General features: G+C 51.4%; 2 protein-coding genes across 2 annotated transcripts; one reads left to right on the forward strand and one right to left on the reverse strand.

Annotated features, from left to right (window-relative positions):
• The first annotated feature begins 2,262 nt into the window (after positions 1–2,262).
• On the forward strand, positions 2,263–4,070 carry LOC142312513 (E3 ubiquitin/ISG15 ligase TRIM25-like). The gene has a single exon (XM_075351479.1). It carries the CDS (start codon positions 2,396–2,398, stop codon positions 3,926–3,928), a length of 1,533 nt encoding a protein of 510 aa, XP_075207594.1. The 5' UTR covers positions 2,263–2,395; the 3' UTR covers positions 3,929–4,070.
• A 3,425-nt stretch (positions 4,071–7,495) lies between these two features.
• LOC142312511 (uncharacterized) lies at positions 7,496–14,787 on the reverse strand. The gene is made up of 6 exons (XM_075351475.1): positions 14,695–14,787; positions 11,443–12,252; positions 11,252–11,365; positions 9,971–10,030; positions 9,760–9,901; positions 7,496–9,616 (listed from the first exon to the last, which is right to left on the reverse strand). Exons 2-6 carry the CDS (start codon positions 12,241–12,243, stop codon positions 8,793–8,795), a joined length of 1,941 nt encoding a protein of 646 aa, XP_075207590.1. The 5' UTR covers positions 12,244–12,252; positions 14,695–14,787; the 3' UTR covers positions 7,496–8,792.
• Between the last annotated feature and the right edge of the window lie 136 nt (positions 14,788–14,923).

Consider the following 14,923-nt stretch of genomic DNA (forward strand, 5'->3'; position numbering starts at 1 on the left):
AGCTGGAAGATCTGTGCGGCCTCCATAACTAACACCGGAGCAAGAGCAAGAATAACACACACTGACCGCAGCCATCAGATCCATGCACAGAACAACACGCAAAACTGCTGTATCTAATCCTCTCCTGTGTGATACTGTCTGCTGAGCCGTATATCTAATCCTCTCCTGTGTGATACTGTCTGCTGAGCTGTGTATCTAATCCTATCCTGTGTGATACTGTCTGCTGAGCTGTGCATCTAATCCTCTCCTGTGTGATACTGTCTGCTGAGCCGTGTATCTAATCCTCTCGTGTGTGATACTGTCTGCTGAGCCGTGTATCTAATCCTCTCCTGTGTGATACTGTCTGCTGAGCCGTGTATCTAATCCTCTCCTGTGTGATACTGTCTGCTGAGCCGTGTATCTAATCCTCTCCTGTGTGATACTGTCTACTGAGCCGTGTATCTAATCCTATCCTGTGTGATACTGTCTACTGAGCTGTGTATCTAATCCTCTCCTGTGTGATACTGTCTTCTGAGCTGTGTATCTAATCCTCTCTTGTGTGATACTGTCTGCTGAGCTGTGTATCTAATCCTATTCTGTGTGATACTGTCTGCTGAGCTGTGTATCTAATCCTATCCTGTGTGATACTGTCTGCTGAGCCGTGTATTTAATCCTCTCCTGTGTGATACTGTCTGCTGAGCTGTGTATCTAATCCTATCCTGTGTGATACTGTCTGCTGAGCCGTGTATTTAATCCTCTCCTGTGTGATACTGTCTTCTGAGCTGTATATCTAATCCTCTCCTGTGTGATACTGTCTGCTGAGCTGTGTATCTTATCCTCTCCTGTGTGATACTGTCTGCTGAACTGTGTATCTAATCCTCTCCTGTGTGATACTGTCTGCTGAGCTGTGTATCTAATCCTCTCCTGTGTGATACTGTCTGCTGAACTGTGTATCTAATCCTCTCCTGTGTGATACTGTCTGCTGAGCTGTGTATCTAATCCTCTCCTGTGTGATACTGTCTGCTGAGCTGTGTATCTAATCCTCTCCTATGTGATACTGTCTGCTGAGCACTGTATCTAATCCTCGTGTGATACTGTCTGCTGAGCTGTGTATCTAATCCTCTCCTGTGTGATACTGTCTGCTGAGCACTGTATCTAATCCTCTCCTGTCTGATACTGTATGCTGAGCTGTCTATCTAATCCTCTCCTGTGTGATACTGTCTGCTGAGCCGTGTATCTAATCTGCTCCTGTGTGATACTGTCTGCTGAGCTGTGTATCTAATCCTCTCCTGTGTGATACTGTCTGCTGAGCTGTGTATCTAATCCTCTCCTGTGTGATACTGTCTGCTGAGCTGTGTATCTAATCCTCTCCTGTGTGATACTGTCTGCTGAGCTGTGTATCTAATCCTCCTATGTGATACTGTCTGCTGAGCTGTGTATCTAATCCTCTCCTGTGTGATACTGTCTGCTGAGCCGTGTATCTAATCCTCTCCTGTGTGATACTGTCTGCTGAGCTGTGTATCTAATCCTCTCCTGTGTGATACTGTCTGCTGAGCTGTGTATCTAATCCTCTCCTGTGTGATACTGTCTGCTGAGCTGTGTATCTAATCCTGTCCTGTGTGATACTGTCTGCTGAGCTGTGTATCTAATCCTCTCCTGTGTGATACTGTCTGCTGAGCTGTGTATCTAATCCTGTCCTGTGTGATACTGTCTGCTGAGCTGTGTATCTAATCCTGTCCTGTGTGATACTGTCTGCTGAGCTGTGTATCTAATCCTCTCCTGTGTGATACTGTCTGCTGAGCTGTGTATCTAATCCTGTCCTGTGTGATACTGTCTGCTGAGCTGTGTATCTAATCCTCTCCTGTGTGATACTGTCTGCTGAGCTGTGTATCTAATCCTCTCCTGTGTGATACTGTATGCTGAGCTGTGTATCTAATCCTTCTGTGTGATACTGTCTGCTGAGCTGTGTATCTAATCCTCTCCTTTGTGATACTGTCTTCTGAGCTGTGTATCTAATCCTCTCCTGTGTGATACTGTCTGCTGAGCTGTGTATCTAATCCTCTCCTGTATGATACTGTCTGCTGAGCTGTGTATCTAATCCTCCCCGGAGTGCACACGGTTAAGCTGCGGTTCCGCCTCTGGTGTAATCAGCCTCCTGTGCAGCTCATTACAGCAGAGACTTTAGACTCTTCTCTGCCTGGAGAGCAGCAGAGATTCCCTGGAAATCACAGGGGAAGAGGAGGCTGTGACCGGCTCTGTGCAGAGGCCGGCCGGGAGGAGGCTGTGACCGGCTCTGTGCAGCTGGTGGCTGGGAGGAGGCTGTGGCCGGGAAGAGGAGGCTGTGACCTGCTCTGTGCAGAGGCCGGCCGGGAGGAGGCTGCAGGCTACTTCCTGGTTCTTCTTCCTAGCTTCAGTGATGGCGTCGGCCCCAGGGACCTCCGTCTGCTCCATCTGCCTGACCCTGTACACAGATGCAGTCACTATGGAGCACAACTTCTGCCCCAAGTGCATCGATCGAGTGCTGACCACAGAGGAGGGGTCTGAAGTCAACTCCGCTCCTGAATACAAGGAAGAACCTGAGGAAAGTCCTTCCATGAAGAGCGCAGCTCTGGAGAACATCAACCTGCACCTGATGTCTGCTCTGGAGGAGCCGCCGGTCATTCCTTGTTCATACTGCATTCATTCCTGCGCTCCTGCTGTGAAAACCTGCCTGAATTGTGAGGCCTTCTTGTGTGATGACCACCTGCGAGTCCACATCAAGTCTCCAGAACATGTCTTAACTGCGCCCTCCGCCCTCTTGGAGGAGCAAAAGTGTTCCATCCACAAGAAGATCCTGGAGTATTACTGCCACGATGAGGAGAGTTGTATCTGTGTGTACTGCCTGGCTGAGACGCACAGGACGCACCGGCTGGAGCCACTACACGAGGCCACCGAGAAGAAGAAGGAGAGGCTAAAACGTGTCCTCCAAACACTGGACGCCAAGAGAGGAAAGGTCGACCAAGACATCCAGAATTTACTGACACGGAAGGACGAGATCCCCGACAAAGCCACCAGTCTCACAGAGAGCGTGACAGCAGTCTTCTCTGAGATCAGGAGACAGCTGGAGGATCTGGAGTGCAAAGTCTTGAGTGAGATCTCCAGGCAGCAGGAGCAGGCGTTGGCCTCCATCTCCGACCTGATCCGGCAGCTGGAGATACGGAAGGAAGAGTTGTCCATAAAGATCCATCACAGTGAAAAGCTTCTCAGCTCCACCGATGCAGTAACCATCCTAAAAAGCCAGGTGCTGGACTTCTGCGATGTCGAAGAGAAAAATGACCAAGAACTCCACAACGCTGGGAGTCTGGACCATTTCCTCATGGCTCTGATCTTATTTGATGGTCTAGGCGACATTATGACCAAAGCAAAGGAGGACTTTTACCCAATCGAGTCTCCGGAGATATTACTGGATAAATCCACGGCTGCCAATAACGTGGCCGTTACTGAGGACCTGACATCCGCAATGTGGTCGGTGGTGAGTCAACGCCGGAGGGAAACACCCCGGAGATTCCAACAATATCAAGTTTTCAGCATCCAGGGAATTGATTCAGGACGACATTACTGGGAAGTGGAGGCCAGCGTCGCGGAATACTGGATGGTGGGTATGGCGTATCCCAGTATGGACACCAAAGGGGACCAGTCATGGATTGGGAACAATAAGAAGTCCTGGTGCTTCTGTCGATGGCATGACGAGTACTCTGTACGACACGACGGTAAAGACGTACAGCTCTTTCCCAGTGTGTCATCTAACCACTATGGGGTACACGTGGACTACGACGCCGGCCGACTGTCCTTCTACGAGCTGTGTGACCCCATCAGACACTTACACACTTTCTATGTAAACTTCTCCGAGCCCCTGAACGCTGCATTCTGGGTCAATGATAACGGGTGGATAAAGATCAGGCGATCGTGAGGGGTCTGGTTAATATCCATCGTGGGGCATCATTGACCGTCACCCTGGTGGTGCCCCCTACATCCAAACAGAAATCTTCTCTACATGTTAGAAATGTTCAATAAATCCGTTTATTTTCCGAAAATAAAGTGATCCAATATTAACCCCAAAATCTGAGAATGGTCGGCCAAGTGTGTATATATAAGTGTATGCTCATTCATTAGGATACCGGCCACCTCTGCGGTCTTGAGGTGGCCGGTCTTCTACGCGTGCCGATTGTCAGCTTTATGCTTTAGATTCTGTAGGCACCAGTCTGACGTTGACCAGATCTGAGCTAACTCGCTGGTGATCCTCCGCTGCTGAAGAAGTTACGCTACCTCTCCCATCAGCATTAGAGACCAGTAAGGACCAGCGGCGTGACCATACTAGTGGTCCAAACCGTCAATCTTCAGGAGCGCACCACTCCTTGGCAAACAGGAGGAGCGGTGCGTGCCTGACGAGAGGGAGGACACGCAGGACTTTGATAGTGAGACCAAACTTCAAAGTCTGGACTTTGGCCACCACTGATTTCAGTACAAAGGCCATAGCATGGTGTCAGGGTGTCCTGGAGGGCTATGTAGTGCAGTACCCCCTTCATTCTGGAAATTAGTGGTCGCTGGAGCTCCAAAGATGCATGCTATGACATAAGACTTTCTGGTGGAATTCTCCATGAACGTGGAGCTGGCAGTTGCTTCGGTGACTTCTCGAGATGGAACATGGTCCATTTATAGACCTGTATTGCTCATTGCCTAGCATACCAGCCACCTCTGTGGTCTTAGGGTGGCCGGTCTTCTACGCTCGCCGATTGTCACCGTCACACTTTAGAGGCTGCACCGCTTTGAAGTTGGCCAGCTTCCAGCTAATCTCTGTAATCCTCCGATGCTGCAGACGTAACACCACCTCTGCCATCAGTATTGGAGACCAGTAAGGACCAGTGCTGTGACCACACTGGAGGTCCGAACTGTCAATCTTCAGGAGCGCACCGCTTCTTGGCAAATAGGAAGGGGAGTGATGCGCACCTGACGAGAGGACACTTAGGACTATGATAGTGAGACCGAACTTCAGAGTCTGGACTTTGGCCACCACTGATTTTCAGAACCAAGGCCATAGCACAAGGGCCGGGAACCTATGGCTCGCGAGCCAGGTGTGGCTCTTTTGATGGCTGCATCTGGCTCGCAGACCAATCTTTAATCAGTTAAAAAACAAAAACTTAATTCCGATTGGTAAGAACTTTTTTTTTTTTTTATCCCAAAACTGGGGGAAAAATGGGGGTGCGTCTTACAAACCGCATATGGCTTACTGGGGCAGCAGTGGTGGCGCAGGGTCAGCGATTCTGCGGACTTGTGGGGTGTCGCGGCGGAAAAGACCATTGATCTGCCGACGGACTGCTTTGAATCTCCCACAGCTGAGATCGACTTCAAGAAAATGGCCGTGGATGCGTCGCGTGTGCAGATAGGACTCTGCGGCCATTTTCTTCAAGTCCATCACGCTGATCTGCGCATGCTCCACGGTCATTTTCTTGAAGTCGATCTCGTCAACTGCGGGGGATGCAAAGCAGCCCACCGGCAGATTAATGGCGCCCGCAGCAGTATTGCCGACCCTCCGCACACTGACCTTCTTGAGCCGTGCCCACAGCATCGCCTACCCTGCCTCCTGGAACCTTCTAAGCCGCTCCACCACTGCTGCCGATCCCACCTCGTGAGTATGGCTCTCACGGAATTACATTTTAAAATGTGGCGTTCATGGCTCGCTCAGCCAAAAAGGTTCCCAACCCTTGCCATAGCATAGTGCCAGGGTGTTTTGGGGGGGGCTATGGCGTGCAGTACCTCCTTCATTCTGGAAATTAGTGGTCGCTAGAGCTCAAAAGATGCATGCTATGACTTGAGACAGGTTCTCCAGCTCATTCATCCTTGGAGCAGGACCTCCTATTTCCAGAGGAGCAGATTCTCCAGCTCCTTCATCCTTGGAGCAGGAGCTCCTATTCCCAGAGTAGCAGGTTCTCCAGCTCCTTCATCCTTGGAGCAGGAGCTCCTATTCCCAGAGGAGCAGGTTCTCCAGCTCATTCATCCTTGGAGCAGGAGCTCCTATTCCAAGAGAAGCAGGTTCTCCAGTTCATTCATCCTTGGAGCAGCACCTCCTATTCCAAGAGAAGCAGGTTCTCCAGCTCCTTCATCCTTGGAGCAGGACCTCCTATTCCCAGAGGTGCAGGTTCTCCAGTTCATTCATCCTTGGAGCAGGGCCTCCTATTCCAAGAGGAGCAGGTTCTCCAGCTCCTTCATCCTTGGAGCAGGACCTCCTATTCCCAGAGGAGCAGGTTCTCCAGCTCCTTCATCCTTGGAGCAGGACCTCCTATTCCAAGAGGAACAGGTTCTCCAGCTCCTTCATCCTTGGAGCAGGACCTCCTATTCCCAGAGGAGCAGGTTCTCCAGCTCTTTCATCCTTGGAGCAGGACCTCCTATTCCCAGAGGAGCAGATTCTCCAGCTCCTTCATCCTTTGGAGCAGGACCTCCTATTCCCAGAGGAGCAGGTTCTCCAGCTCCTTCATCCTTGGAGCAGAATCTCCTATTCCCAGAGGAGAAGGTTCTCCAGCTCCTTCATCCTTTGGAGCAGGACCTCCTATTCCCAGAGGAGCAGGTTCTACAGCTCCTTCATCCTTGGAGCAGAATCTCCTATTCCCAGAGGAGCAGGTTCTCCAGCTCCTTCATCCTTGGAGCAGGACCTCCTATTCCCAGAGGAGCAGGTTCTCCAGCTGCTTCATCCTTGGAGCAGAATCTCCTATTCCCAGAGGAGCAGGTTCTCCAGCTCGTTCAGCCTTGGAGCAGGACTTCCTATTCCCAGAGGAGCAGGTTCTCCAGCTCCTTCATCCTTGGAGCAGGACCTCCTATTCCCAGAGGAGCAGGTTCTCCAGCTCATTTATTCTTGGAGCAGAACCTCCAATTCCCAGAGGTGCAGGTTCTCCAGCTCGTTCATCCTTGGAGCAGGACCTCCTATTCCCAGAGGAGCAGGTTCTCCAGCTCCTTCATCCTTGGAGCAGGACCTCCTATTCCCAGAGGAGCAGGTTCTCCAGCTCCTTCATCCTTGGAGCAGGACCTCCTATTCCCAGAGGAGCAGGTTCTCCAGCTCCTTCATCCTTGGAGCAGGACCTCCTATTCCCTGAGGAGCAGGTTCTCCAGCTCCTTCATCCTTGGAGCAGGACCTCCTATTCCCAGAGGAGCAGGTTCTCCAGCTCCTTCATCCTTGGAGCAGAATCTCCTATTCCCAGAGGTGCAGGTTCTCCAGCTCGTTCAGCCTTGAAGGACCTCCGTAACTTTATTAAAGGGGATGGTCAGAAGAATTATGGCTGCTTTCCTTTACACAAAACAGTGCTTTACCCTCCACGGGTTATGTCCGATATTGCAGCTCACAGCCAGTGAAGCCGACCTGCAATACCACATACAACCTAAGGACAGGTATGGCGCTGTTTTTGGATGAAAGCCACCATGATTTTTTTTTTTTTAATCCCAGATAAATCCTTGTGCTAAATGAGAACGAGGGACCTTGTGAGGAGCCAGAACATGGTGCCCAATTCTTGGGACAAAGATTTATTAACCAAATTTCATAAACGTATAAAACATCTTCGTTCCAGTGTCGTGTGATAGAAACTGAACATTAAGAGAAGTCCTAAGAGTTGAAAGAAGTATATACACTATATACATTGTCAGGTGTCCCGTATTGGAGCCTACACCCAACATCATGACTTCCTGAAGGTCCCACTTCATCCTTGGCTCGATGCCACGATGGAGCGCAGTATCGACAAGATGTGGCAACAATCTGGTGGACCCAACCCAGAACAAAACTTGGTACCGAACCCTGGTTTAGCAGCCAAGTTGGTCGTCCGTGGCTGCGGATAAAACTGCCGTTCTCCTACCTGATGACATCCCAACGCAATGTCATATGTCGCAACGATGTCACATCCGTCCTACAAATCAGATGAGGCGTCGAGATGTCAGGAGGTAGAAGGAGGGTCATCAGCGTCCTGCCCATCATTACTGGAAGCCTGGTGGTCAAATATCTACGCGGCTTATTGGCCATATAAAGACATAGCTCTCGAGTTTATTAATAGCACCCAACCCAAGAAAAAGAGAAGACCTTCAACAAGGAAGGATCAGGGTGGAATGTAGTAGAGACCGGTAGCCAAGATATTATTCTATTAGCCAAGGGTCTGGGCTATAGAGCAAAACCAAAACCTAGAAGGCAAAAAGTACTGCTGGTTTTAGGGCCTGTTCACATCACGTTTTGGCCAAACATTTGTGACTTCAGCAGGGGTTTCGTCTAGACCATCCAAGAAAGAGGATTTGGGCTTCATCCGAACCCCATCAGAGCCTTTCCTTATATTGAGCCATGGAGGCACTGTGTACTCCGCCTGGCCTTTGTTATGGCAGCGTGTGGCCCTCGTTTAGGTGGACACCTTTGGGTAGTAGCCCACGTTTATCACAGGGGCCAGGTGGAGCACAAAGTGACACAGTCGACCTCATTATAGTGAACGGCTCTATTGTGAGTTTCGATCAACAGTCACGACGTGCGGCCGAAACATGACGTGAACAGGACAGGGGTAGCGCTCATTGGGCGTGAAGTGGCCACCGCCGCCTTCACGTGACAAGTGTCTCCCTGTGGGCTCCAGGAATAAGGCACCATTGTGGCGTTCACCCATGTGGCTGCTGTCTCACTTCCACGTTGAAACGTCTTCCCACAGTTCCACCATTGTGTTGCTTCTTCTTGGCGTGGCCTCTCTTTCGCGGCATTTAAGCTAAAAACAAAGTAACAACAGAAATAAACTCCGGTCTGGTTTGTGAGGCACACAACGCCTTCAGTTGACGTGATACTCCCACGTGTGCTTCTCGAGAGACGATTGCTGCGCAAATATCTTCCCGCATTTGCGACATTTGAATTTCTTTTTCGAGTCGTGGTCCTTCTTCACGTGTTTGGTCATGTCACTTCTTCTAGTGAACCGTTTGCTGCATAAACTGCACTTGAGAGCTTTTCCCGTGGCTTGTGTCTTCTCGTGGGCTTTCTTCACGTGTTTGATCATATCACATTTTTTGTCGAAGCGTCTGTCGCATTTGGTGCACTTGAACTGTTTTCCGTTGGTGTGTCTCCTCTCGTGGAGAAGTAGAGTGCTCCTGTAACCAAACTTTGCCTCGCAGTATTCGCACTCGAAGGGTTTTTCTCCGGTGTGCGCCCGCTGGTGGATGATGAACTGGGACTTGTAGTCGTACTGGATGCCGCAGATGGTGCAGGCGAAGCGTTTCACGGCGTGGTTCTCCGCCCGGTGTTTGATCAGTTCGGCTTTGGTGGTGAACTCCTCCTCGCAGTCTTCGCACTTCTCCACGTGGGTCATCTTGTGCGTCTCTAGAGCCTCGTCGTCGGCAAAGGTCTCTGCGCACTGGTCACACGGATGAGGCTGAACCTCCTCTTTCACGGGGTTCTCATCGACTTCTTCTTTACCTTGGTCATAGCTGTCCTCAGAGTCCTCGCTCTCTGATTCCACCGCGCTACCTGGTTCCCAGTCTGAGGAGTCCACTTGCTTTGGAGGATTCTTCACGTCGTCTTCTTCTTCTTCTTCGATGTCGTCTTCTTCAGCATACTCAACCAATTCTTCCTTTACTTCCACCTCCTCCGCAGTCATGGTATCTAACAAATCCAAAAACAGAGCAAAGTTTTAGCCTCTCGTCTCAATGAAAGCTTCAAACACACGACGATGCGGCTCAATGGTGCCCACCACCCATTGTAGAAAGATCCCATAATGTCTCAACCCCAACGGAGCCACGTCTTACCAGAATCCCAGTGCTCGGGGACTTCCCACGTGTCAGTCACTGGGTCAGTAATAAAGTCCTGGTAGTCCGCCCTGTGCTCGTTTATATAGTCCCACTCCTCGGTCGTGAAGTACACCGCCACGTCGTCACACTTCACTGGACACTGAGAAACACAAGGTCATGTTATATGGGTACAGCTAGAGGTCTCGAATTCGGCTGGACGGCCGCTCACCTCTCCGGTCAGCTGGTGCACACTTTTATCGATGGAGTTCCTGTTCACGATCACCCATTCCTAAATATGGGGAACATATAATATATTAATCACCTCTCCGCTGGCTGGGGATCCCCGCATATCACTAGGACAATTAAGCCTGTGACTGGAGGGTCCGTGAAGCATGTATATATGGCGTGTATGGAGGAGAAGTGTGCATGTTAGGACACCACTCCATCCAGTGTGTACAGAGGAAGAACAAAGGGCTCTGGACCCCCGTTCTGATAATTAAGGAGTAGCAGCGGCAAGATCCGCAGGAATCCATCCAGTACTAGGTTGAGATTAGAGATGAGTGGATCACTTTACGTAACCCCGGTTCAAAGCTCTGATCGTGGACAGGAGCCACACGACTTTCCTTACCCTCTGGGATCCAAGACTCTTGATGACCTGGGCTGGTGAGACCTTATAGTGGAACCCAGAAGCTCTGGACACTCGCAAGGCTCCTCACCTCCGGGATCCAAGACTCTTAATGAGCTGGGCTGGTGAGACCTTACAAGGGAACCCAAAAGCTCAGGACATTCGAGAGGCTCCTCACCTCCGGGATCCAAGACTCTTGATGACCTGGGCTAATGAGACCTTATAGGGGAACTCAGAAGCTCAGGACATTTGAGAGGCTCTTCACCTCCGGGATCCAAGACTCTTAATGAGCTGGGCTGGTGAGACCTTACAAGGGAACCCAAAAGCTCAGGACATTCGAGAGGCTCCTCACCTCCGGGATCCAAGACTCTTGATGACCTGGGCTAATGAGACCTTATAGGGGAACTCAGAAACTCAGGACATTTGAGAGGCTCCTCACCTCCGGGATCCAAGACTCTTGATGACCTGGGCTAATGAGACCTTATAGGGGAACCCAGAAGCTCAGGACATTTGAGAGGCTCCTCACCTCCGGGATCCAAGACTCTTGATGACCTGGGCTGGTGAGGCCTTATAGGGAAACCCAGAAGCTCAGGACATTTGAGAGGCTCCTCACCTCCGGGATCCAAGACTCTTGATGACCTGGGCTGGTGAGACCTTATAGGGGAACCCAGAAGCTCAGGACATTTGAGAGGCTCCTCACCTCCAGGATCCAAGACTCTTGATGACCTGGGCTGGTGAGGCCTTATAGGGAAACCCAGAAGCTCAGGACACTCACGAGGCTCCTGTCCACGGACCAGGACTTCGGCTGCACAAATGGATCTGCTCATCTCTAGTAATAGCTGGGAAAACCTCTCAACATCATCCATGAGCATCCAAAATTCTCACCTCTCCAGACAACATGGAGATGATCTCCACGGCTTGCTGTAGGTTTCTTGCCGATTTTATTTTGTTGCTTCGATTCACCGCCGCAAACCTGGCCACGCACTGCAGCATCGAGAACTATGGGGAAGAAAACACGGAAGAAAGTGACCAACGTGACCAAACATCTCCAAGACCTCCACCCGTGGGGAACGTACCAGTTCACTCTCCCAATAAGAGGCTCCAGAGTAGCTCACAAATCCACAGTCCACCATGTAGTCCTTCAGGAGCGAGTAGCAGTCGATGTCCTGATACCGGATGCCAGACGGCATTCTGTAGTAATGGTCGTGCAGAATCTTCCACGCCTCTCCGCTCACGTTCGTCTCGTACTCTGGCCACTGGACACCTTTGTTTACCTTGCCAGGTGACAAGTCAGGGAAAATTGTGCCCGCGAGGCCTGGTAAATTACAGCGGGACTTGGCGGGATGAGAAGATTTGGTTGGTGGTTTTCTACGTTTATTGGGCTTTCTTTTTAGCCTCGAATTAACCCCAACAGCGTTAGTGACTGCAATATTGTCCTGAGAAAATGTAACGCCCGGTCCCGGTTGAGCCATACCAGAAACCACCGAGACGTTGTTAGTCCACAAACCTATAGGCAAGGTCACGTTCTGTAGGACAGGGGTCTGTAGGACAGGGGTGAAGCCAGTCGCTTTTCCGGTGGCTGGTTTGTCCCGATCCGGGAATATGGTGGGAATAGCACCGTCCAGAAGGACCTTCTCTGACCCAAACAAAGAATAACATTCTGGGGCAAAATGGACGGAGCAAATCCGAGAAACGCCCATCTTTCCTTCCAAGATTCCCTGAGCAAACATGTCGAGGTCACCAAAGTCCTGTTTGGTCTGCAGGAGCCATTTCTTAATGAAGACCAAGTCTTTGGGGAACGGGTGCAGAACCACTCCTGGGGTGCTGGTCTTCCTCCCGGAGGAGTGCTGGCAGCCCTTCACAATACATTTCGGCATGTCTTCTGCCTGAAAAATGAGAAGGAGCAGGTCATTATCGATCCCTTCACTTGTACAAACGCAAGCTTATCCAAGATGAGGACCTGATTCATTCTTATCACAGGATCCTCTGGGGCGTGTCCTTAGTGTTCTGCATAATTACCCCCATAGGCCACACCCCCTAGTGAAGAACATGAAAATAGCAGTAAATAAAGGGGTCCTCCTCTCTGGAATCAGATGTTGGAGGTTTTAAAAATTGGAAAACATGGAGAGCGGTGGGAAGAGCGAACACTGTCCACTTCTGATAAGGAGACAGGTCGTCTTTAAGGAGTGATGCATGAGTGCTGGAGACCCGGACAAGGGCCGACGGACCAGACCCAGAAAGGGGCCGACGGACCAGACCCAGAAAGGGGCCGACGGACCAGACCCGGACAAGGGCCGACGGACCAGACCCGGACAAGGGCCGACGGACCAGACCCGGACAAGGGCCGACGGACCAGACCCGGAAAGGGGCCGACGGACCAGACCCAGAAAGGGGCCGACGGACCAGACCCAGAAAGGGGCCGACGGACCAGACCCAGAAAGGGGCCGACGGACCAGACCCAGAAAGGGGCCGACGGACCAGACCCGGACAAGGGCCGACGGACCAGACCCGGACAAGGGCCGACGGACCAGACCCGGATAAGGGCCCACGGACCAGACCCGGACAAGGGCCCACGGACCAGACCCGGACAAGGGCCCACGGACCAGACCCGGACAAGGGCCCACGGACCAGACCCGGACAAGGGCCCACGGACCAGACCCGGACAAGGGCCCACGGACCAGACCCGGACAAGGGCCGACGGACCAGACCCGGACAAGGGGGCCGACGGACCAGACCCGGACAAGGGGGCCGACGGACCAGACCCGGACAAGGGGGCCGACGGACCAGACCCGGACAAGGGGGCCGACGGACCAGACCCGGACAAGGGGGCCGACGGACCAGACCCGGACAAGGGCCGACGGACCAGACCCAGAAAGGGGCCGAGGGGACAGACCCAGACAAGGGCCGACGGACCAAACCCAGAAAGGGGTCGAGGGGCCAGACCCAGCCATGGGACAAGGGGCGAGACGCAAGTAGAGGAGGAGCCGCGTATAACGTATAGGGGAGGAGACGTGTATAACATACAGAGGGGAGGAGCCGTATATAACGTACAGGGGAGGAGCCGTATATAACGTACAGGGGAGGAGCCGTATATAACGTACAGGGGAGGAGCCGTATATAACGCACAGGGGAGGAGCCGTATATAACGCACAGGGGAGGAGCCGTATATAACGCACAGGGGAGGAGCCGTATATAACGTAAAGGGGAGGAGCCGTATATAACGTAAAGGGGAGGAGCCGTATATAACGTAAAGGGGAGGAGCCGTATATAACATACAGGGGAGGAGCCGTACATAACGTACAGGGGAGGAGCCGTACATAACGTACAGGGGAGGAGCCGTATATAACGTACAGAGGAGGAGCCGTATATAACGTACAGGGGAGGAGCCGTATATAACGTACAGGGGAGGAGCCGTATATAATGTACAGGGGAGGAGCTGATATAATGTACAGGGGAGGAGCTGTATATAATGTACAGGGGAGGAGCTGTATATAACGTACAGGGGAGGAGCTGTATATAACGTACAGGGGAGGAGCTGTATATAACGTACAGGGGAGGAGGTGTATATAATGTACAGGGGAGGAGCCGCATATAATGTACAGGGGAGGAGCCGTATATAATGTACAGGGGAGGAGCTGTATATAACGTACAGGGGAGGAGCTGTATATAATGTACAGGGGAGGAGCTGTATATAACGTACAGGGGAGGAGCTGTATATAATGTACAGGGGAGGAGCTGTATATAATGTACAGGGGAGGAGCCGTATATAACGTACAGGGGAGGAGCCGTATATAATGTACAGGGGAGGAGCCGTATATAATGTACAGGGGAGGAGCCGCATATAATGTACAGGGGAGGAGCCGCATATAACGTACAGGGGAGGAGCCGTATATAATGTACAGGGGAGGAGCTGTATATAATGTACAGGGGAGGAGCTGTATATAACGTACAGGGGAGGAGCCGTATATAATGTACAGGGGAGGAGCTGTATATAATGTACAGGGGAGGAGCCGTATATAACGTACAGGGGAGGAGCTGTATATAATGTACAGGGGAGGAGCCGTATATAATGTACAGGGGAGGAGCCGTATATAATATACAGGGGAGGAGCTGTATATAATGTACAGGGGAGGAGCTGTATATAACGTACAGGGGAGGAGCTGTATATAATGTACAGGGGAGGAGCCGTATATAACGTACAGGGGAGGAGCTGTATATAACGTACAGGGGAGGAGCTGTATATAATGTACAGGGGAGGAGCCGTGTGAGTCAGTTGATAATAACGGACATTATTAGCGGACAGTCACTCTGGAGCGGACACTTCTTACCTCTCACAGCCGCGCACAAAATAGAAATAACACGTTGGACGATTCTGCCTGATGATTGGTTACCAGTCAGGGACGTCATCAAACGGTTTCTTTATGTGGGGCAAGGTTTTTGGGAGTTGTAGTTCTGCGTAAAGCGCGCGTCCTGGAGCGGAACAGACGTCACTACAGCAGCCAATCAAAACGCTGGATCGTCTAATCAAAGTAAACGTCATTTCCCACGAGCCCTAAC

This window comes from Anomaloglossus baeobatrachus, chromosome 5, assembly GCF_048569485.1.
Source record: "Anomaloglossus baeobatrachus isolate aAnoBae1 chromosome 5, aAnoBae1.hap1, whole genome shotgun sequence".
NCBI lineage: Eukaryota > Metazoa > Chordata > Amphibia > Anura > Aromobatidae > Anomaloglossus > Anomaloglossus baeobatrachus.